Raw genomic sequence first — 23,113 nt, 5'->3', positions numbered from 1 at the left:
CAAACTGTGCAGTTATAACCGTTTAAGGTGGCCAGAAACGAAAGCTACTTCAAGAATGGAGGCTTTTCTCAGAGTTAAAAAGGTCATATTTAAAATTCTTTTGACCCTGTGTCATAGCATGAGCAGCTGCCACCACATCTGACTAGGAGCCTGAAGGACTAGACAGAAAAAACCTTTGTTCACTGCAGAAAGCAAAGTTCTTATAGTGGTTTTAAGCCATTGTGTCCAATGGTGGAAGCTCTGCCTGATTCCTCCTTATCCTCCCTCTACAGAATTTTCTGCCTTCATGATTTTGTTGGTTTTATGGAGACACTTTTGTGGTTTTAAAACGCTGTCTCCTTGCACTTATTTACAAAGCTCTAACCCTGTCCACATTCAGAGCTCTGTTAAATATTACAGCCTAACCCTGCCTGACCTGTCCTACCCTGCGCTGCTACATCTCCACGCTGGGATTGCCTCATGGCTGGGACCCCTTCCACTGAGCAGGACCCACTCACCTCCTCCTGAGTGAGACCAGGACAAAGAGAAACAATTTGCAGTAATACACATAGTGCACAGAAAATCATTGTATTAAATATGTGGCATGTGTATCCATTCAAATCAGTTTTTAAATGTCATCAAGTAAAATGTATTCATACAGAATGAGTAGTGCTAGTAAAAGTATGTCTTACACCACAAAAGAAAGACATAGCAGCTCAAATAAATGGTTAAGCCATTGTATATCAGTAAGAAATATGTATATTGTTATGAAAAACATATTAAAGCAAACTAGCCACCTAGATTCAATCCTTATGCCCTTTTAAAGCATGTAACAGGAGTAGCAATGAAATTCTAGTTTTCAACTTCCAGACAAAATAGCAAGTTAGAAAGAGGGAATATTAAGTATATACAAGATAAGGAATTTCAGGCTCGAGAGAGAGCAAGTGTGGTTCTGCATTGTTGGGTGTGATGCTGTTTTCTTGGTTTCATTCTTGTAAATTAGGCATGATAACCTGTATTTCCTTCCATATATTTTGCTAATAGTGCCAGTGGGATTATACTGGGGATGAATTTCACTGACTGCATACTAAGAGTATTTCCTTGACATTTTCTTGTGAAGCTTTAGAAATAATGTTTTTGTTGAAGTTTAAACTTGCAGCCTGGACAGTGCTGCTCTTTCTGCTGCTGAAGTCAGCTAGTGAGACTGGCTTTATAAGAGTGGACAATATTCACAAGTGAATCCATTTTAATTGTTAAGCAAAATAAAATGCAAAACCTAAAATATTCAGACACACACTAAGTGTCTTAAGATTCAGAATTGTCTTTCAGTGCTGTGACAAGATGTTAACATTGATAACATTGACAGTCAGTAGTCTCAGTAATAGTAGCACAAGATATTAATGCTTAAAAATATTTATGGATTAAGTTTTCCAATAGTTAATTAGTTGATTTTGGCACTCTGCTTTTTTAAACCTGTATTTAATATATATAAATTCTAAAACAGTACTTTAATATTGTACCACATTATTGACATTTTCTTTTCTCTGAGTTGCTGATTGCTGAAGATGTGGACACATAGCGCTCACTTAGTCAAATCTTACAGGGGGTGAGATGGACTCCTCGCCAATACAGAATGGTACTTTAGGTTAAGTGAAGTATCACAGGACAAAAACACTAAATAATTGATCTGCTCATCCATCTCATGCTCCACTTCACCTGTCCATGTTTGACTGAATTCGCTGTAAAATGATGACCAGAGCCAGTGAGCAGAAACCAGGCAGTCTGGTCCAGAGGAGGCAGCGGCAACATCAGTCTAAATATGGATATGCAGTATAAATGCCATTGCTGCACCAGGTCTTTTTGACACAGCTTATGGGATTGCAGTCACTAAAGGCAGGAAAGCTCTTTTGATAGATGAACAAATGCCTACTTTTCTATTTTAAAGGCAAGCCAGAACAACTCTTTATTTAACAATTGAGACATAAGTATCATGTAACACATCAATCAGCAAGTTTGCTTTAGCACCTCACCTAGATCTACATGGGCATTTCAGAGTTCTTTCGTTTTTTATATATAACCTTTGAGGGAGGTCTTGTGCTGCTCTCCAAGCAGCAGTCAGCCTATCAAAGCAGCAGGCAGCAGTTGAACTCAGGCTGGCAAGGCTTTGCAAGCACTTTTCCTGCTGTTGGTGTGTTTGCCAGTGTCATTCCATAGTGTCTGTTTCTGGAATATAAGAAGATTTGCCACTGGAAAGTATATTTGTAACACAGTTGAAGAGAGCAGCTGGAGCTTGCCTAGGTCCCTGTAAAATTTACTGGTGAGGGAGTAGCAGTGAAAAGCAAGTTTCATGCAGAATATTTGTTTCATAGAGCCCATACGTGTCTGCAACACTTCCTTTAGGAAAATATTTATATTCAACTGCAATCATAAAATTGTCTTAATATAAAATTGTTATAGGTTTTTCATGTTTATTTTAGCCAAATAATGCATTGTTCTCCAGGATTAATAAAAAGAATTATGCTGAGATGCATATGGATCAGTACATATGGACTGCATGCAATGGTGTCATGGGGCTAGCTTATCAGCAGCACTGAGCAGCAGAGCTGCCTCCACCCTCCCTTCAGCTGTGTCTCTCAGAGAAGGTGTGCCTTCATATTGAGATACCTGTCTCAGAGCAGAACCTAACAGAGGCACTTAGTGTAGCTAGGGTCAGCCAGAACTGGTCAATTTGGATCTGCATTAGTATTTTATAACAGGAGTGATACCTTCATAGGAAAGCATGAGCTCTTTGCAGTGAAGACAAAGCATGGAAATGATCATGCAGCACAATAGTTAATTGGCATTTAATTATTTTTTTCAAGAAAACGTGCTCTCCGGACATTTCTACTCAGACATTTTTATAAAGCGTAGTATGTCGAGAACTGTGTATGAAGATCTTGTCCTTCCAAGAAAGCATTTCCTGGGAGCTGAGGAGCTCATTACAAAATGTGACGTTCCACAGGTATATATAAAAACCAAACATTCCAAATCTATGCTTACCCTATCTATCTGTGGTTGATTTGGTTCCAGTAACCATGTCCTGGGAGCAGGCTCGTGATTTTTACCAATGGGTAATCCATACCTCCTTAGTGTGCAACATTTTCATCCCAATCTGCAAGCAGTGATGTAAATTTGCAGGGGGGAAACCTAAAGCAGTGCGCAAACCCCATATAATTTCTAATTACATATCTTGGTGTCTTTTGGGAATTTTCAAGCAGATTCATTCACAAATAATTAGGAAAGACAATATACTTTCCCTACTTGCAAATTTATTGGACTTGCTGTTTACAAATTTATCGCTATATAGTTACCAGTTCTGTCTAATGAAGTGTGCTGTTCAAGACACTAGAGATTACTGCATGCTTGTCTAAACTGATGTGAATTACTCAAGAATTTTCTTCCAGATTGTATTGATTGGTGATGTTTTTATTGCTATACAGCATACTGTTTTTTATTTCCCAGGGGGGGAATGGGGAGGTCTGCCTAATTTATTTGGCAACACATTCAATGCATGGTCAACATTCAGGTTCTTAGTTTTTCCTTTTATTGGAAATGAAAGTAATACAAGCTACATTTATTTGTGATGCTATTTTTTATTTATGGAAATAATGTCCAAAATAATGTTCTCTGGAAAACACTAGGAATGAAAAACCAGGAGATTATTCCTTTTTGCAGCCTTGGTACTCCTCCTCCCAGCCCCCTGGTCTGTATGGACTTCTGTTCCCTTCTTCCTGTGCTAAGTTAAGAGAAGAATTGATACATGAGAAACTGTAAGAAAGAAAACCCAGCTGGCTGAAGAAACCACCTGACCATCTGTACAAGAAGGTGTAGGCATGGTATGCTCCGTTAGAAACAGAGGTAGGACTTGCCATTAGGTTCAGAAGAGGTTTAGTTTCAGTCTGATTTTTAAACTTCCATATACAACAAATCATTTATGTTTGATAAGGGCTATTGAAGGTTATTATAATGTGTGTGCAATGTTATACGAGTTTAGATAGAATCAGTTCAGGAGACAGGAGCTGCTTCATTTTGTGCTTTCATTTCTCTCATTAGGAGATAATATCAGTATCTTTTTTTCATGGAGTAGGAGGGTAGTTCCTCACAATCACATTCAATCACAGCAAAATTCTTATTCTGTGTTCCAAAAAGGCAGATGATATCAAAAAGGTAAAGTCTGTAGTAAATCTCCAGGGTTTAAAGAGCTCATTGATGTCAGACATTTTCACAGGGTAATAGGAAAGAATAACATGATAAAAATACGAACAAAATATTACAAGAGAAAAATCCAAGAGATCTGGCAGAAGACATTGTCCTTGAAATTTATTTATGTTAGGTTCACTAGATTTTGAGTCTTTTGGTTTGTTTCTGGGGTCATCTTCTTCTGAATTGGCTCAGGAAAGCAGATGGACAGAAGCTGGGGTCAGCTCCATCAAGGCTTTGGCCCCATCAGGTTTATCTCCAGGCTTTCTCAGAGCTGCAGAGGAGTCAGAGATGTTTGTAACCGCAGCCTGCAGAGCGGATGTGGTGGGAACATCACAGGGTCCTGGGTGAAACCTCTCCAAGAAGGTGGCATAAAGGGTAAGAGTGGCTCTGGGTGGGCAGGCAACAGCATGCAGCTGCATCGCCTGCCATGAAGGCTTCCAGGTAAAATCAGAGAGGAAATGGCAGCAGCCAGAGACAGACAGATTCAGGTTCCATGCAGAGATAACGGCTGGGGGAGGAAGTGGAGCTGAGCAGACAGGTGCTTGCTGGAGCCACAGGGGTGAAGGAGGGGGTGCAGGGTGTCCCCCTCACCTCGAGAAACTGAGCCCTGCTCTTGCAGTATCTGCTTTGGTAGCACTGAGCATTTGTCACAGCACCTGGTGGCAGGGAGGCTGTCACAGCTTCACATGCTCGCGCTTTGCTGCTGGGTGTTAGCTGACAGTGCTGCTCCTACAGAGAAAACCCGGGGGTTTGGAAAGTTTGAATTGTAATCCCACCTTACTGTAGCTCTTCACTGCCAGCGCATTTCTAGGAATGTGCCATCACAAACAAACACATGGTTGTAAACTGGCCCGATTCCTGTATTTGTTTTCCTCGATGAGATTGACAGTATTTCCTTAAATAAGAGACAGCATTATCTCTACAGGCTAAACTTTAGCACTCTGAGACATAAACACAAGCTTTGTCAAAGGACTGAATGAAAAACCAGCCAAGGATTTCACCTCCTGGGCCCTGGAGCAAAAGGTCACGAGGCTGATACTTGGTACAAGACGCCTATGTGCAGGGATAGCTGTGAGGTTTGCATGTATAAATAATACAGTAACTGTGACTATGCCCGAGGACCATTTTTTCTAGGGTTTTCTGAGTTTTATGAACACTAATCCAGGCTCTTAAACAAGTTTCTTTGATGGACTAAAGAAAATGAGTCCAACAACACAGAGTTTGGTGTTGAGAATGACAGTGGATGGTCTAATTCAAAACAGCCTGAAGGTTTTACCCAGCACTAGAAGGTTCTTTTATCCTCTAACACTGGGAGATCCGGAAACATGGAAATATGTAATATCACATCAGTCAGATAAATATTTAATGTGGTGCTGGAAGCTGGGAAGAAATACCATGTGGAGATTCAAACTAAAAATACTCTGTCTTCTGTAGCCTTTCCCAGAAACATCTGCTACCAGTTCTGGAGTTACAATAGTGAGCTAGATGGATATTGATTCTTAACACAGTATGGCTGTTTTTATGTTCTTATACATCTGTATTGACTTAGTCTTGCTTGTTACAGCAGTGTATTTCGAAATTGCTTGTAAGTTAAAAGAATGAAGAAAAAGCAAAATGTGTGCATTGGAGGCCGAGCATCCAGCGTAAGAGTGCTATTTAAGCATCAACATAAATGATGCGTGCAACACAAAAATGAACAAAACTAGACAGCCAAAGGTGCTTTTTGACCATGAAATATTTTCTTATTCCTTATTGCATTTGTATCTAGTTGGTATAATGTGTTGTTATCTTGTAGCCTGGGCCACACTCCGCTTGCAGGTTCCTGGTAAACAAGTATTTTGATTGCAATACAGGTTTAGAGATGGTGCTGCTGGGAACAGAAATGCTACCCGAGTTACTTTCGAATTAGTCAGTTTAGAGCTAGTAATGTTATCAGGTTTTCAGTGAAGAAAACATACCAGACCACAGCCATTGATGAAATGCAGCTAATGGAAAAGATAATTGAGATCTGAGTCCTAAATATGGAAACATGCATAACTGTCAACATGTACCTTTATCTGTAATATTTACTTATGATAATTCCATAAATTTATATTACTTTATTAAAACGTGAACCTATATTATGTCTTGTTAGTAAGCATGATGACCACTTTTTAAGAATTCCCTGTGTATTGTTTATTTCCCCAGGCAATAAAAGGGTAAGGAAGGCAGAATTTATCTGCAATGGGATCACTACACACACACATTAAACCATTTCCTCTAATACAGTAAAGGTGATTTATGTTTCTACAAAGCTGATATATTTGGTCCTGGAAAACTCATCTCTGGGAATGTTGTCCTGTAGAGATTTGGCTCTTGGGTATTGTTGGTCTTTTGCTACCTGCTGCTCCTGACTGAACTGGGGAGAAGGAGTGGAGCTCCTTAGAACCACACTCCCAGGATGCTGTTCCTGAGCATCTTTTATGTTTATGGTACTGTGAGACACTCCCAGAGCCAAAGGGAAAAGGCGATTCAGAAAATAACTTTGAGATTAAAGTGGCAGAAAAGTGATACTCACACCACCTTGCCGATCTCTGACTTGCAGTCTCCGGTTTTGCTACACCCAACAAACTGGCCCACTGTTACGCTTTGGAAAAAGCGTTATTACAAGTTGAGGCAGGTTAGTTTAGGCAACACTCACTTTAAGAACTCATTGCCTTCTAGACGCCCATGCACACGCCTACTTCTTTGTCCGTAGATAATTATATGTACATTAGATTATTCTGAATCCTAATTATGACATAAATTTAATAAATTTGAATATATTTTCGTGTGCATATTCAGATTTTTTTTTTAAGTTTAAAAACAGGCCTGAGAGAGTCTGATTTCACTGATAACTTATTTATACAGTTCTCTCTTTCATCCGTCTGTTGTGTCTTCTTGTAACACATATGAGGTAGGAGCTATTTCTATAGAGTTTGGAAGGCTCCCGGGCTGCTAATCTTGAGCCATAGGCACTAATGTGAGTAGGAGACAGCTGAGGTAAGGACTGGAAGGAAAGCAGGGAACTTTATAAACCCCTCTCTGCCTTGTGTGCCAGCTGTGACAACAAGACCAGGATCTCCTTATCACCTCTTGTCATTTTTCCTACCTAAATAGGCCCCCAAATGAGAGATATTCTGTGCACCACAAATTAGTCACAACACTTTGATGGCTGGTGTGACATTGTGGAAAAGGTTATCCTATTCTTACTGATAAGAGAAGAATATTCTGTCTTCCCTTTAATTCACACTGAGAAGGAGGCATTTTTCAATCTAATAAGTTAAAAGAAAAGGCAGTGATCTTGGAGCTTACAGTTCTTAAAATGTAGCTCTAGCTCTGCCAGTGACTCACTCCGTGGCCCTAAATACCCCCAGACTTCAGCATCCTCCTTTGTCAAAAGGGGACATGAATACTTGTGCTTAACTGCAGTGATGATGCAAGACTTAATTAGCTGTGTTTGTTGAGAGCTCTGGAAATGTGGAAATGCCACTGCTCTTGATCATCTTGAATAGCTGATGGCTTGGCTTGTCAATGTATTACTGTCAAGCCCCCTCTTCAGAAGTGAATGGGACATGTGAAATCTCCTGGGTTTGTTTTCCTGCCTTGGTGCACAGCTGGTCTCTTCTCCCAAGTAACAAGTGATAGGACAAGAGGTAACGGCCTCAAGCTGCACCAGGGGAGGTTTAGACTGAATATGAAGAAAAATTTCTTCACAGAGAGGATGATCAGGCATCGGAACAGGCTGCCCAGGGAAGTGGTGGAATCACTGTCCCTGGAAGTGTTCAAAAACCATGGCCCTCAGTAGCATGGCTTAGTGGTGGACTTGGCAGTCCTCGGGTAAACAGGTGGTGTTGATGATCTTAAAGGTCTTTTCCAACCTAGTTGATTCTATGATTTTATGAGGCTTGGTAGAGGCTTTAGATATCTAAGTAGGTGAACAGAAACTTGGTGGTTTCAGAAGGGAGGATCACATCCCACCTCCTCCTGGGTACGTCGGTTCCAGTTTTCCTCTGGGGCCACGTTAGAGAAGGTGCTGTGAGAAGCTGCCTCCTTAGCCTAAGGTTACATCTTCCTGCTCTACAACTACATTTTCTCATCTTCTGTTTTGTTAACACGACAGCTCATTGGTGGAGGCTATTAAGAAATTATGGCTCCTCTGGCAGGCCTCTGGCAGCAGCTGTACCAGCAAAGAGCTGCCTAAACTTAGGAAAACAAATCAGAGAGGAATGTTATCAGAGGAGGAAGTCTTCCATGCAGTGAGCGGGATCTTTCAAAGTATGAGTTTTTCAAACCTTTTTTTTCAAATGAGACTGCTCATCTGATATCTGTAGGTGCAGCTCATTCAGAGCTCTCTCTTCCCTGGGCATGAGCAACCCTTGTGGAAAACTCTTGCTCAGGACTGGATGTTAGGCAGGCAGCAGAAGGAGGAAGATTCACTCCCATGAGTCCTACCATGCTGCAGTCAAGTTTCATACAGCCAGGCTGTGAAACGATTCTTGCTGAACTATCGGGCCCAAACACAGGCAGTTCTTCATTTAGATGTACAGGAAGGAAAGAGCTAGAAATATGAGTTTTGGATAGAGCCATAGACCTTGGCATTTCTTCATACCTCTATTATAAAAGAGCCTATATACCATTTTTGTAAGCACATATTTTACATAGCCTATGCATTTAATGTGTCTCATGCAGTATACGTATGCTGTTAGTACATTGCCTACAACTTCAGTGCTATTTATTAGTATAAGGTTAAAGTCAGGCTCAGTTGCAGAACAGGTGGAGTAAGTCTGTGCAAGTTATGGAGGCTTTCAATAGCTTTAAGTCTGTGGTCCATGGACCTCTGAGGAGCAGAGGACCACGAAAATGTAGCAAGTGAAAAGCACCACTTACGGTCAACTGGGTTCAATTTTTATGGAAGTGTCAAAAGACCTGTCAGTACTTTTTCAGGGGTCTACACACTGAAAAGGATTGAAACCACTCAACATAAGTTACCCTTAAGAAAGGTAAATGAGTTGTGGGTATCACACTATCAAGCACAGATGGTCCACAAAGAGAAACGCCCAAGCAAGATGAAACAGCAACAACCTAAAATTAATCTTTCTGTAGTTAGGTTTATGTAATTTTGTGGTCATTGAGTTACTGAATAGAAAGAAATGAGGAAAATGCCTGGGGACAAAAGTACAATTTTGGTGATAAGCAATTTTATAATAATAATAATAATAATAATAAAAAGTTTAGTGTACCCACCTAAGTAAAGGCTGCAAAAATTAAATTTACTGCCTGTTAGATAAATTTTGACAAATTTAAAAGTACATACACATAATGAATTGTCTTGGAGGTTTTAGTTAAGTGACAATAATGAGACCTGCTCTTTTGTAGCTTTCCTTTTAAGTTATATCAACATGCTTGTACTTGAAAAATGTTAATAGTTTAGTTGAAAAATCTTGCTACGATTGGGCAACTTTTTATGAGCTGCAATCTGATCTCCAGTTTGAACATCTAGATAAATATTAACCACACTCAGGCAGTTTTGGTTTGGGTTATTTTTTGTTTCACTCTGTGACTAGGTTGTCACAAGTAAGTCTCTCAACGCTTCTTACCCACCTCTGAAATGTATCTTTTCTTGACAGCTCACAAAAGGAAGACTTTTTACAGTGACCTGGCAGTTCTTCTGAGGCACAGTGCTACATGGTACGCACAAAAGTCCAGCTCCCAGCCTCTGTGGAACAGAAGAGTGGCTTTTGTTTCACAGAACAAACCATCATTACTCAATTTTGTTTTTACAAGACAAGGCTACTGCCCCTGTTCCCTCCTCCCTAGAAGGCTCAGTTATCTCTGTGGTGCTGAAGAAGAGCCTTTCATTTCCACCTTCCCCATGTCTTCTCGATACTCTCGTGCTGCTCTCAGCCCTGCTCTGAGCTCACTCACAGGCAGCAGTTGTAGTGCGTGGTTGTATTATTTCAAGCTCCCCGAGCTGGAAAACTTTGCCAGAGTGAATCACTTTTCTTTCTTATTACTGCAGTTAGAAGCAAGCTGAAACTTGCCATTCACGAGGTAACTTTCATTTTGTTCTCCACATTGTTTCTTTGCCCTTGGCTGCCAGAGCTGAGGTTTGTTAGTTTTTTTCTCTCTTCTGCCAGCTCTGCTTGGATCCAAAACCAGGCTGAGTGAAGTAGCTACTCGTCTTTTCAACTAACCTGAAAGCTGCCTGAATTCGGGTTACTGCTTAGGATACTTACTATTTGCAAAGTTATCTGTATCTTAAACTTGCTGGACTCTTCTGGTTGACATGAACAGTCAAGTTCAGTGCTGTGGGTTATTCCATGGTCTGATGAGAAACTGGTGATGATGAAATCAGGTGTGTCTGTGGCACAGACCTGTTTATTTATAATCAAAACCTTGTTTTCTGTTAGTACAGGGTAGATCTTAAGCAGCAGCAGTTTCTCAGATCTAAATCCTATTTCAGGCTCACTCAAGCCTGTTTGTGAGGCTTTTTCTCAGGGCCATATATTTTTATGTACTTTGATTGTTATCTCAGCTTTATGAACTTCCCATCCCTCTGTTAGATACATCCGACATCGCAAAATAATACTAAGGAAATTAATCCTTTTACCCAGGTCTCTGTTTTGAGTGGTGACTCAGGTAATGGAAGCTGTTGGTGACAAAGTGGAGTGAGTTGCAGCTCCTCTACATATTCAGCCTGTTTGGTTACAGATGCTAACAGGGTCAGGTGGGAACTCCTTGCAGTGCCGGGTTAGAGGTGGGAGTAGACAGGTAGGGGAGACAAGGGGAGTCCAAAATCTGTGTCCATGTTGCTTGGGGCAGAAGAGTTTTGGCCAGAGAGACAGATGTCAAGAGGAAGAAGAAAACTGGTCCTGTCAGCTTCAGGGATCACTGTTGTCTGGATTGCAGGAGCAAAAAGGAGATACTTGAGATAATAGGTTGGGATTTGGGAGAGAGAGGTGTTCTGTGGTATTTTCTCTAGGACAGCTGTGCTTTACCAGGTCTCTTTTATCTTCAGGTGAGAATAAAACAGAGACAAGCTTTATAAAATGACTATTGAGAAAGAATGAACTGATGGAAGTTGGAAGCTTGGAGAGGCTTAGGTAGCTCTTGGAACAAATCATGGGAGTCCAGAGGAACGTCTGCCCCCAGGCAGGGCAGGACTGCCTAGATGTGTTAGTTACTCCTTGGTAGGCAGTGTAATCCTCAGAGCAGATATTCAAATATGGATATGAGCCTGAGCCTCCTGACTTGGTGACAGCAAGTCAATTTTTTCTGCAGTGTGAAGGCACATCAGGCTCACAATGGATCCATTCCATTCTACCCTAGACACTAAAGCTCAGCTGGAAATGTATTTCTGTGCAAGCTCTGTTATAAGCCAAAGGTGTTGGGCTGAAGGCTTTGTCCTGGGCGTACCTTTTTCTGGAAACAACCACCAACATTGTCTGCTATTACTGATGAAACCAGTAGCTCTGTAATGTTTCCTATTTCACATTAGAAAAAGCTTTGATTGGCAATGCCAAATAGCGCCAATGGCTGGATGGTGTTGTTTGACTAACGAAAGCCACAGAGCACAGTAACAATATTCAATTAAATAACAATTGTCCTTCTGCACTAAAATGAATCCAACAGAATTCATAAATAAAATAAAAATATAAAATAAAAATATAATGTATTTCATGTATTTGTTTTAGGATTTCACTACGACTGTTAAAACACTGTGGGGCAAACCAAGAAATAAACAGGGTTTTAAATAAGTGTCATGTCTCTGGTTAGTAAGATAACACAGTATGCATTTTTTCCCCTAAGTATTTCCAGAGTCCATAAATACTAGAAAGTGTGTATCTGTCTCCAAGGAAGTAAAACATAGGACTCTTCAGAGCTGTGTGTTTGTGCAGTGCTCTCCAGTAACAAATTAATGGCTTCCCTGGTTTGATGCATAAGAAAGCTTGTTAATTTGCTAAGTTGCGGTACCAAAGATATATTGAATAATTTTGCATACATGGAAGTGCTGACTCCACAGCAGAATAAGCAGACACCAGCAAAATGATGCTGTTAATCCTTCTGCCTATACAGTACCTGTTCTGTAAACAGAAAACTTTGCCTAGTCATCAGTGCTGCAAAACAAGCATGCTAACAATTATTAAATCAAAAGTCCTCAGTCACAGCAGCAATACGGTTTTACAGCAAGTTAGCATAGGTATCATGCACTATACAAGAGAAATCTAGAGCAACATCTTCCATGTCTGATAAGTCTGGCACCTTTCACCATCACTAAAATTACTTCCAGCCTCCCACGCACTACAATGGTGCTTTACAATTAGTTCCACTAGCGCCAGTGAGAAAAGTCTCCTGATGATGCTGACAACTGCAGCCCAGTTTATCCTCCAGTATTTACAGATACAAGGGTCGAATTCTACCTGCTGCCACCTGAGCAGCCTCAGAGAAAGTCCTTGATCAGGGCTTGGATATTCAGTTTCATGTCCTTTCTGTGGGCACCGAGATTAAACTGGAGCTTTACCTTTTCCTTAGTGTCTGAAGATATTTGAGGCCACAGAGGCTTGCTGCAGTGATAGTTATTTCTCAGCTTTGAAAAATCTGAGAGGAGAAAACTGCCAAAGGAGAAAAAGGCTGCATTAAAAAAGATGAACAGAAGGAGAAATCATGGTAGCGACAGGAAAACAGAGAGGTAATGTTAGGGAAAAGAAGCTTCTTCAAGGGCTTTATGTAAGCATCTTTTGCATCACTCAGCTGGGCATGTGTTTGTGTTTGCATTAAGGATAAAAAGATTTTTTTAGTAAGCAGCTGTGAATTATTGAAGTTACCATGGATCAGTATACATGAAGAGGAAACACATAAATAGAAAAAGAAATATCAATATTGCATAAGCAATTCAGAAATTCACTATAAAAAACCCTAAGCCACTTACCAAACGTTGCTAAGAGAAAAAAAGGTAAGAAATTGTCCATATGCTTTTCTTGCAGTTATTCACTCAGCAAAAAATAAAGCAAACCTCAGAGAACAGGCGAAGGCAGAGGTCAAGAACACTTTAACAAAATATGCTAAAAATTCCTAGTAGATCTAAACCAGGCTGAGATCTACAGATGGTAAGTGGTGAGTATTTAGTGTTTCAGAAAATTGGATAGGTGGAATTGGGTAGATGACTCTTTAAGTATTGCTAACTCCTCTTTTGCCTGAACCGTGAAGTTCAAAGCTGTGTGAAAAGCTCTGGAGAACTCATCTGTGGAATGGCTCTCTGTACTGCTGAAATGAGCAGGGCTAAATATCAAAGCCATTAATCTCAGAAGACAAAACCAGGGTAGGCAGCTCTCACAGATAGGAGGGTGACTCACGAAACAGGCAGCCCAAAGCTATAACCAGTGACCACTGTCTGTCCTGCTGTGGACAAAGACGACTCAGCAACATGAAAAGCAGCTCTTGAGCTGCTATGGTTTATCGGACAGTATTTAAAAATACATTGACCATTTCAGGTTGCCTTCGGACACCACGATCTAAACTACAGTGATTCAGAGTGTGTCATCTGGCCATTTGCAACATGAGGTCAGGAACTTCCAGGGGTGAGGCAAAGAAAAGCTCCACGCAGGGTAAACTGTTTCACTCCAGCTTTGATGTGCGGTGTCCACTGCAGCTTCACTTGGCAACAGTAAAACATGGACTCCATCCATATCCCTGCACAGTAGTTTTAGACTTTAAAATCTATTTCAGGTGGAGAAAGTATATAAGAAGCAGCATTCAGTGCACTCTCATTTCAAGCTATGAGCTGAAGCAAGTATTGAATTCTGTAATAAAAAAATCAGTGAACTTCAGCAGCATGTTTTCTTTCAAGGAGGAAAACATGTTTGCAAAACCCCGTGTCCAATGAATCACTTCTATCTGCTGTGCTATCAATTTAACAGTTTCAGAAAAAATTGTTGTCTCTTATAGAAAATTGTTGTTTAACCATGGTAGGTTTTAATTATTGAACTCTTGCAACAGCCTATCTGTAATTAAACCCATTGTTGGCTTCCCTGGATTTTAGGTGAGGTTGTGCATTTATAATTTTTGTGGTGTCGGAAAGACAGCCAATTTTTCAGTCCTTGAAAGCGGTTATAGTTTCTTTAGGTATAATGCACTTGTATGCCAATATTCCATGTTTCATTTCTACTGTCTTTCTGTATTAAGCAATATCCTGGAGTAGTGATTCACTGCACTTGAACTCATCAACTTCAGACATAATTTAAGTTCTGAATAACTTATTAGTAAAGAAGCTTTGTTTATTTTTTTTTTTTTTCAGAAGAGAAAACAAACCATAGAATATATTACAGAAGCATATATAATGCACATTTACCTCCATATGAGGGAATAGCTATTAAACCCGGGATAAACTGAAATCCTAGAACAGATGCTGTGGTGGATGTAACTGTCAGATGGATTAGTCTGGAGCTGCAGTGTGAACTTCTGGCAAATTAGAAGGCTCCTGAGTTGGTAATTGCACAGCAGAAAGAAGATCGATAAAGCTAATCTTGTCCATCTGATCTATCTGTTTTGGTTTGGATGTGGAAGGGATGTGGAAGTTAATCTGCTCTAAATTCTGCTCTCAAACCTAAGCACACAGCTCTGCAGAAGGCAGCAGGATCTGTGCTTGGGTAGGGTCCATGGGAAGACCATTCTGTAACATTAACGTGAGAAATCCTGCTTTAAATATGTTGCTAAGTGTTTCCTTGTGTCCTGGAATGTCAGTTGCTGAAGGGCCTGTGCAGAGGATGTTTTTTTGCTCAATAAAACAAGATGAGACCTGAATGAAGACTTTTCTTGGCATTGAGCAGTGTCTCTCAAGCTGCTTTGCTGCTGCTCTCCACAGAGACACTCCTGTGGCTGCCATAGTCCTTGCATTAGCATAGTCAACAACAGATTAAAACCCAAAAGTGATATTATCAAGTAGTTTTGTTGCCATAGATTTCAGCTCCTCTTGCCTTTTGCACCTCAGTGTACTTGATGTCTCACCTGTGCCAAGTCTAGTTAGTTGGCTTTATACTGGAGGAGACAACTTGGTTTCGATTATAGATTTTAAATCTTTGCAGATCGACTTAAGCTCCTGGGCTGCTTCTGTGAAGAATGGAAACATTTTATACTGTAAAACATGCATTGAATTTTGGAAAACTTATTAATTTACTGTCATCATCTTTTCATTCTGGAATAAAATAGATTACTGGTGGTATGTGACAATCTGTCATGTATTTTAGCTCATGGGGATTCTCCAGTTTCATCTGAGTCTTCTTTTTACTGATTTCAGCAGCTGCAAATACTTTTAAAGAAGACAAGAGGAAGGAAAAGCAGTAAAAGGATATGAGATGAAAGAAGTGGGATTAGGTATGAAGAAGAATAGAGAAAGAGGAGGAGAAGAAAGGGGATATTGAGGTTCATGAAAGGAAAATGGGAGAAATCAGAGTGAAATAGAATGTGTGTCACTTCTCTGATTCTTTTTCTTCTTATACCATCTTCTCTAAGCAAGCCAAGAATGACCTTAAAAACAGTGTCCAAATGTCACCTGTCTGCTTTTGTCCCGTTCCCCTTTAAAGGGGCTACAGATGCTCAGAAGTCCTCAACTGTGGTCACAGATCACATCCGGATTTTTTCTTTTGAAGTTGTCAGAGAGTAGTTCTGGAGCAGCAGTGAAGATGACCATGTGTATCCTGGTCACACTTCCCACAAGGCATCATGTAATTCGTTCCCTGTTGTGCTTTGACACTTGTCTGCTGGCTTATGCACTAGCAAATCCTTTCTGCAGGTGCTACAGGACTTTGCTCAGGAACAAATATTTATGCAGAAGCGATAGACAGCATGTGTTTTCAGCAGGAGTAGCAGCAGGAGTGCATTTAACTCTGTGCGTAACAGAAGTGAATGTGTTTCAAGTGCATGTCATATTTACAGCCCTCTAAATTCCTGTGTAAAATGGCAAGGTTCTGCTGCAATATCATTACCCCATGTAGTCCTCCCTGTTAGCACCAACACAGGGAGAAGCTGAGCAAAGGATCTGTTTCCCTTCATGCTATCAATATTTTCCTGCAATCATCCAGACAACTTGTTGTCGAAAGCTGTGACACTATCCCATTCCTTTTCAGTCCAACAGGGATGAGAACGGAGTGAGAAATTAAACAGGGATCTCTAAAGAGGAACACCAGCTGAGAAATATATTCTTAGTATGTTTACAAACCACATGAACAATTGGTATGGTGATATATAGGTACTGTCATGTTTTGATAGGCCTTTAGACTAACATACCCCCTGGGTGTTCCTCTTCATGTCACAGGAAGGTATTTTTTCAGGAATGCTCATCAATAGATTAAAACTGATTGTGGCAAATAATTTGGCATAGCTTCTCTTCAGCAAATGGGTTCCTCCGACAGTATCTAAATTAGTTCCAGCTCTGGCAAGTACCTAACAAACAGAGCCCCATGCTGTAGCTCTGTGTTGATATTGTTTATTCATTACTGGAGTGGGGCAGACAAGGCCCCAGGGTCTTATCCAAAGCCCACAGAAATCAGTGAAAAGACTCCACAAGACTTTTTAGTCACTAGAATCCTGTGTTTTGTGATTCAGAGTTTGGAAATCTCTGCCAGGAACTTCATCATCAACTGAAATGCTGGAAGAAAAGCAAAGAGCAAACTTCTGGACAGGTAGAAAGAAGGAAAGGAGAATGAAAACATCCAATAAATTCTTAGCAGAGACAAAATGACTTCAACTAGCTTTTGTAGATCAAGATTCAAAAGAAAAGTAACCTCTGATACTTTTAAGAAAGCACCAAGTGTCTAAAAGCACCAAGACAAAATTAAAATGAGCATCCTAGGGTCTTAAAATCACCTACTCTACACACACCCTGTAGTTCAGTCAGCTGTAAATTAACCACACTCACCTTGATTTCTTGTGGTGGTCATCAATCCTTCAAGTTCTACTATTTTTAACAGCTTTATTTTTACAGTTTTTAAAGACAATGGCTGGTAATTGATAAGTTGCTAAAAACTTAATTTTACTAATGGTTTGTTTATGTGTTTGTGTTCAATATCATAGGAGTAGGCAGCAATGATCCCTCTACCTAGATTTTACAGTATTTTCTATGTTGAAAGAATTTGTGATAATTTTTTCATTTGATAGTTGTTGTTGGAAACTCTGATGACTGAATGTCTGGAGCCGCCCTTTGAAATTGGTCAGGGATAAAATTCCAAATCTGTAAAAGTGCTTTTTTTCTTTGTTTTGTAAAATTCTGATGGGATTTGCTGGTCTCAGCTGCCAACATCCACCATTCCCCTTCTTCTTTTTCCTTTCCTCTGGAAAGATTGCTGAAACTATAACTGATGGGGGAACTGTGCTCACATTCCCAAAGCAAATGCATTGGTCACACTAGCGTGGCTGGAGTCTGTAGAACAGCTTCAGTGGAAGGGCATGAGAGAAGGTGTCAGTTCATTCTCCCCCTGTGGTGGCTCTCCATCACTTGCAGGGACAAAGCTACAGACTCTCCATGGCCCCAAGGGTAAATACAGAATGATTCCAACATCCAATTTAGATACATGTTTTGTAGGATGGGAACATTAGAACTTCACCCGTATAGTTATGTGAATAAAATTCTATTCAGCCCATAGCATAAACATGGTATGTGATACAAGAGGTGGGTAAAGCTAGTTGTGTAACTGTTTTCCTTAAGACAACTCATAGCTCTGGGTGTAGGTCCATAACACCCTTAGCATACACAAAGACTGTATGGGTATCTCCTGGCAATACCCCCTTCTGTCTCCTGGACACCCTTAGTATCTTTCTGTACTCTTTCTCTTCCTACAGTACTCTTTCTGTATTGATCATGCTTTTCACTTTTTAGACCTTTGATGATTCTGCTTCCTTTCCTGTGGATTATCTCCAAGTGTCTGCACAAAAAAGTGACTTAATATTTTAAGTTTTCAGCACAATGAAGATGTTATTTGATATCTCTTAGAGAAAGCACTCTCTTCTAAACAGTTGGATGATGGTTGAAAACCACCAGAGAATTATTAAGAAAATTATTAAAAATCTTTGAACATAGGTCTTTTTAAAAGTAGCACAGGATCAGTATAGGTACAGACAAAAAAGTAGTAAGTTTAACCCCAACCACCTTTTCTCTACCTGAAGTTGCTCAAGGCACAGGTTGGAGCCCCTGAAAAGGTCAACAGTCATGTGGCTTTTCCTCAAAATCATAGATTCTTCTTTACTACAATTTCTTCCTTTTCTTATACCACAAAGAAAGTCCTTTTTTGTCTTCCCAAACTTTATGTGTCTGCATCTCCCAAGACTGGCATTAACACCTGTGTGATTCCATAATGACTTTTTAATGATTTAAGGACTTTCCATTCCCCAAATCCTAGACTCTTTTGAGAAATTGTAGAAAACATTTTTTTATTCAGCCTCATTTTTTTCCAGGCCAGAGCTAGCCACAATTGCTTAATACGCCTTAATGATTGTCTCATTCATAAAACAGCGCCTTGCCCCTTTGAGTTAGTACTGTCAGCTTGTGGGGAAAAACGTGATTTTCACAATATAACGGCAGAGAAGTCAACCCAATCCTACAGCTAAAATGCTGTCCAAAGAAAGATCTCAAATAGTCACAGACATTTTCAATTTGGTAAGATTAGTGACTCAGAGTAAAATGTAAATTATTCAGAACTTTAAAATTCAGGGTTTTGAAAGTAGGAAAACCAAGTTAAGGCTTTACCTAATAACTGAGTGGGAGAAGAGTTACAGCAGGAAGGTATTTTAAATCATCAAAACCTGCAATGTTTTGTATATTTCTCAACTCATTTTTACGAATCGCACTATGAACTCACATCAGGTTCCAGAGTTCATTATTTGTCTGCTTCCTGTAGCTTAGCTACCTCAATACTTTTTTTTGACTTTGACTTGTACATGATTTTGATAACTTTTATAAAACTGTAATTCTTTGAGGAATATTATTACTCTTCATTTTGGTCTTCCCACAATTCTGATTTAACTCTACTTGGCTTAAGGAAATGCCTATATTTGAAACTGAGTAAACTTCAAACATACTGCACACCAAATCAGTGTTTTCCTGTCTTACCATGGAATATCTGTATGTCATGAACAGACTACTAAACCTGACCACATACAAAATTAGTCCTTATAAGAAAAATTCTTTGATATAGAATATGAAGGCAGGATAAACTGTGAAATAGTTCCAGAAATCAGCAGCATTCCACTGCCTGAATATTTTTAACATTCAGATAAAAATGACTTTTGGTAATCTGCACTGAGTTGCAAGATGCTCACTCCTTGCATGTTTGCAGTGTCTGTGCAGGGGATTTCAACCTGGTGGCCATTTTGAACAGAACTTGAATATTAACCATTAGTAACCACAAGCTCTGATTCTCTCCATCCCATGCTCCATCCCTGACTTCTTCCTGCCACAGAGTTGCTTCTTCACAGGAATCTTCCAACAATGTACCGGTTAATGAATGGATTGTCAGGTTCTATGGTATATTAACCCAGAAAAGCTCAACATCCAGAACTATATGTATGTGCCACCCATATTGCAACATGGTGTCCTCTGGTTAAGTACGTGGAAAGTAGTTGTAATTTTTGTAAACTAGGAACTCTTGCCAATTTTTCTCCTGATTAGTATAATCCTTTTCTCATAATCTCTTATAATAATGTTTTATACTTCATTTACCTTACATAATTAGACCTTGAACAATCTCACAGCCTTGTTCTTTCGTTTGTTAAAGCTCATTCTTCCAAGACATCAACAAACACTGTATTGGTAAATGGTATTCAAAATGTTTCCAGAATGATGTCTGTATGCCTTGCGTGCATGTACCTAGTGGGAAAGAAACACAAATCTTAGAGGTCCCTTGTTCCTTTTAGTGCTATCATTACTGGTGAGGATCTTTAACATTTGGTCTTACAGCAGTTCCTGGGACTTGTTTTCCTTAAACTTAACTATTGAAGTTTACCATTTTACACATTTAATGGAAAAATTATCAATATTTTTTCCTAAACTGCTGGATTTTTATTTTTTTTTTTTTCTCTAGGAGGCTGTTAGAACAGCTGGGAAAACTGCCAAGAAACTTGCTAAAGACAGTAAGAGCAGGAATTAAATCAAAGAAAAACACGAAAAACCTGTAACTGCGTCTGAACATTGAAATAATTAGTCGACCAGGAACCAGTACCTAATAGTAAGTTTTATAGCAGTGTGTTAAAGTTCCTGATATGCAACATTATGTTTCAGCAGATAAATGCAAATGACAACAAGTATAACGTTGAACATTACAAAGTCTATGCCACTGTAAAATTGCTTGTTAAAGACAGTCTTGGAAGAGCCTCTGTTGACTTCACATTATTACAGTTCTTTCTGCAAGGTTTTCAGGTGATGTCCATTAAACCAAGCATTTATACCTGTCATCCTCTCAGTGGGTTCCCAGCTGCTCTTATGATCACCTAGAAAGCATAGAAACAGCAGGTTAATGGAAATTTTCAACATTTTCCAGTAATAAATTTGATGAGATATGGCCATAAAAATGTGGAGTGTTCTCAGTTGTCTCAGTCATGAGCTGTAAACTGTTCAATACAGTTTCATGTAATTTCTGCCTTTCTGTACTCCTGCATGCTGCCTTCATGCGACGTAAGAGAACACTGGGGATATGATAAAAACATTATAACATGGCAGATGTACTTGTTTCCTGCTTTAACAGATTTACTGTTTCTTAGATAGAATTCAGATCCTTGTCTGTATTATTAGTTCAGATAACTCAGGTGGTAACAAAATTAACATCTAAACTTAGAATTATCTGTAGATCAACAGATGGAGTGTTTGATCTTGTGAGTGTCCCAAAGCTTTCCAAAACTGCAATTAATAGAAAAAGTTCTATGGATTTCAATTAAATTGGATGAGATACACATGGGACCAAACTAATATAAACTGACTATTTTCTTCACTGGAAACTGCTAGCTAGAATTCAAAGGGTTAGGGATTCCATTCTCACTTTAGTCTTGACTTAACTGGGCAATAATTTCACCTTTGATGTTTTAGGAGTATCATTAATTCTGCTCCTTAACTGTGTACCTACTAAACTACAGATAACTTTGCCATTTGTGCCAAGTTTGAAGTTCTTAAAGTTACCAATACATTTGAAACAGGAAAAACAGTGGTCTGCCAGCTGAGACAGCTGTAGGGAGCTCCAGAGGACTCTTACTGAGGTGCCCTGTGTAGCAGGAGGATGCCGATGATAATGTGCTACAAAGCTAACTTGAACTTCATATCTCTAGTACTGGTCAGGGCAGGGAGGGGGGAAGACATTTTTCTCCTTGCCTTCCTATCCTTCAAACTCTTCTCCACTCTGCAGTTAATTGGAATATTTTCACCATTTCTATCCAGAAGAAATAAATGTTGTCAGGCCACAGTGAACTTCCAGTGAACTGTGCAACTCCACTGTCCTCAGTGAAATCTATGCAAAAAATGTGAATGATATCTGTAAAATCTTTTGACTTTCAACAGTTTTGAGTGGGAGGTTGCTCAGCAGTCCCATAGATGCTGAATTTACAGTTGATGCTCCACTTTTCACTCTGTGCTGGTTCTGTTGTGTCAGCAGACACCCAAAGGACCACAAAGTCCATCTGATTTTGCCTGCTTACCGTGTCCCTTCACAAACATCAGGAAGGACAGCAGAAACCTTCTGTTTCCAAGAGCGCACATTCCCTTAGGTTCAATATCCTGCTTACCCCATACTCACGTATTTGAGGAAGAGCGGCAGCACGCAGCTCCCCTAGTAGGAGTACAAGCAGTGCTCTTCTATACCCGAACGCAACAGCTGGAGAGAGGGCCGAGGATTTTGCGGGGCTCTTTATGCCGGTTCGACCCCGTGTTCACTGCTCGGGCCTTCGGCAGGGCAGAGCGAGGCGGAAGCCGCCACAGCCCCCCGCTCTTGGCCCGGACACTCCCCGGGCTCGAACCGGGCACCCTCCCGCCCCGCTCCGACCAAGCCCCGCGCGGGTCGTGCGGCCGCCGGGTACCGAGCCCCGTCCACCGGGCCGGCTCCCCGGCCCGGCCCACCGGTTCCCTCTCCCCGTCCGCGCTGCCCCGCGGAGCCGGCCGGCAGCTCCCGCCCCGCTGCACCGCCCCACGCCTCCGGAGCGGGGAGGCAGCGCCGCCACCGCCCCGCCCGCCGATGCTGCGCGCCGGGGCAGGCGCCGAGCAGGTGGCCGCAGGCAGCGGGCAGCGTCCGCGGCATGTGAGCGGCCCCCGGCTCGCCGCTCGGCCGCGCTCCCTCGGGAAGGCAGCACCGGCCCCACTGCCTTGCGCTGCCGTCCTCTCTCCGAGCCGGCCGCGGAGGCAGGGTGCCCGTGGCGGCTGCCCGAGGGCGGCCAGGGGCTGAGCGCCGCTCCCCGCCGGGGGGCGGCCGTGGTGGAGGGCGGAGAGGAGGAAGAAGAGGAGGAGGAAGGGTGCGCGGGGCCGGAGGGACGTGGGAGCCCCCCGGCTGCGCAGGATGAAAGTCACGGTGTGCTTCGGGCGGACGCGGGTGGTCGTGCCCTGCGGGGACGGGAACATGAAAGTTTTCAGCCTGATCCAGCAAGCAGTGACCCGGTACAAGAAGGCGATCGCTAAGGTGAGGGGCGCGGGGAGAGGCGCCCGCAATCAATATGGCGCTTCCCGGAGCGGGGAGGGAAGCTGGGGGGAAAGTTCGGGCTGCCCCGCCAGGGCGGTGGGAGCGGGGTCGGGGCAGGGGATGGGGTTGGCAGCGACGGAACCCTCCTTGAGCGCGGAGCCGCCGAAGACAGTCGCGGGGGGGCGGCCCCTCAGCGGCAGCCAGCGCGGCCCCAGCGCGGCTCCCCGCGG

General features: G+C 41.4%; 1 protein-coding gene across 8 annotated transcripts in view; it reads left to right on the top strand.

Annotated features, from left to right (window-relative positions):
- Window positions 1-22,763: 22,763 nt before the first annotated feature.
- The window catches only part of PARD3 (par-3 family cell polarity regulator), a gene marked incomplete at both ends in the record, with an annotated part of 466,908 nt that continues 466,558 nt past the window's right edge, over window positions 22,764-23,113 (top strand). For all 8 annotated transcript variants that reach the window (XM_080611294.1, XM_080611295.1, XM_080611293.1 and 5 more), the window contains one exon: window positions 22,764-22,883. In XM_080611294.1, coding sequence (XP_080467420.1) covers window positions 22,764-22,883 — 120 coding nt within the window. The remainder of the gene's footprint in view (window positions 22,884-23,113) is intronic.

The sequence above is a fragment of the Psittacula echo genome (assembly GCF_963264785.1).
Source record: "Psittacula echo genome assembly, chromosome: 2".
Lineage (NCBI taxonomy): Eukaryota > Metazoa > Chordata > Aves > Psittaciformes > Psittacidae > Psittacula > Psittacula echo.
The sequence above is the reverse complement of the archived record's forward strand: the minus strand, read 5'-3'. Positions and strand labels throughout refer to the sequence as shown.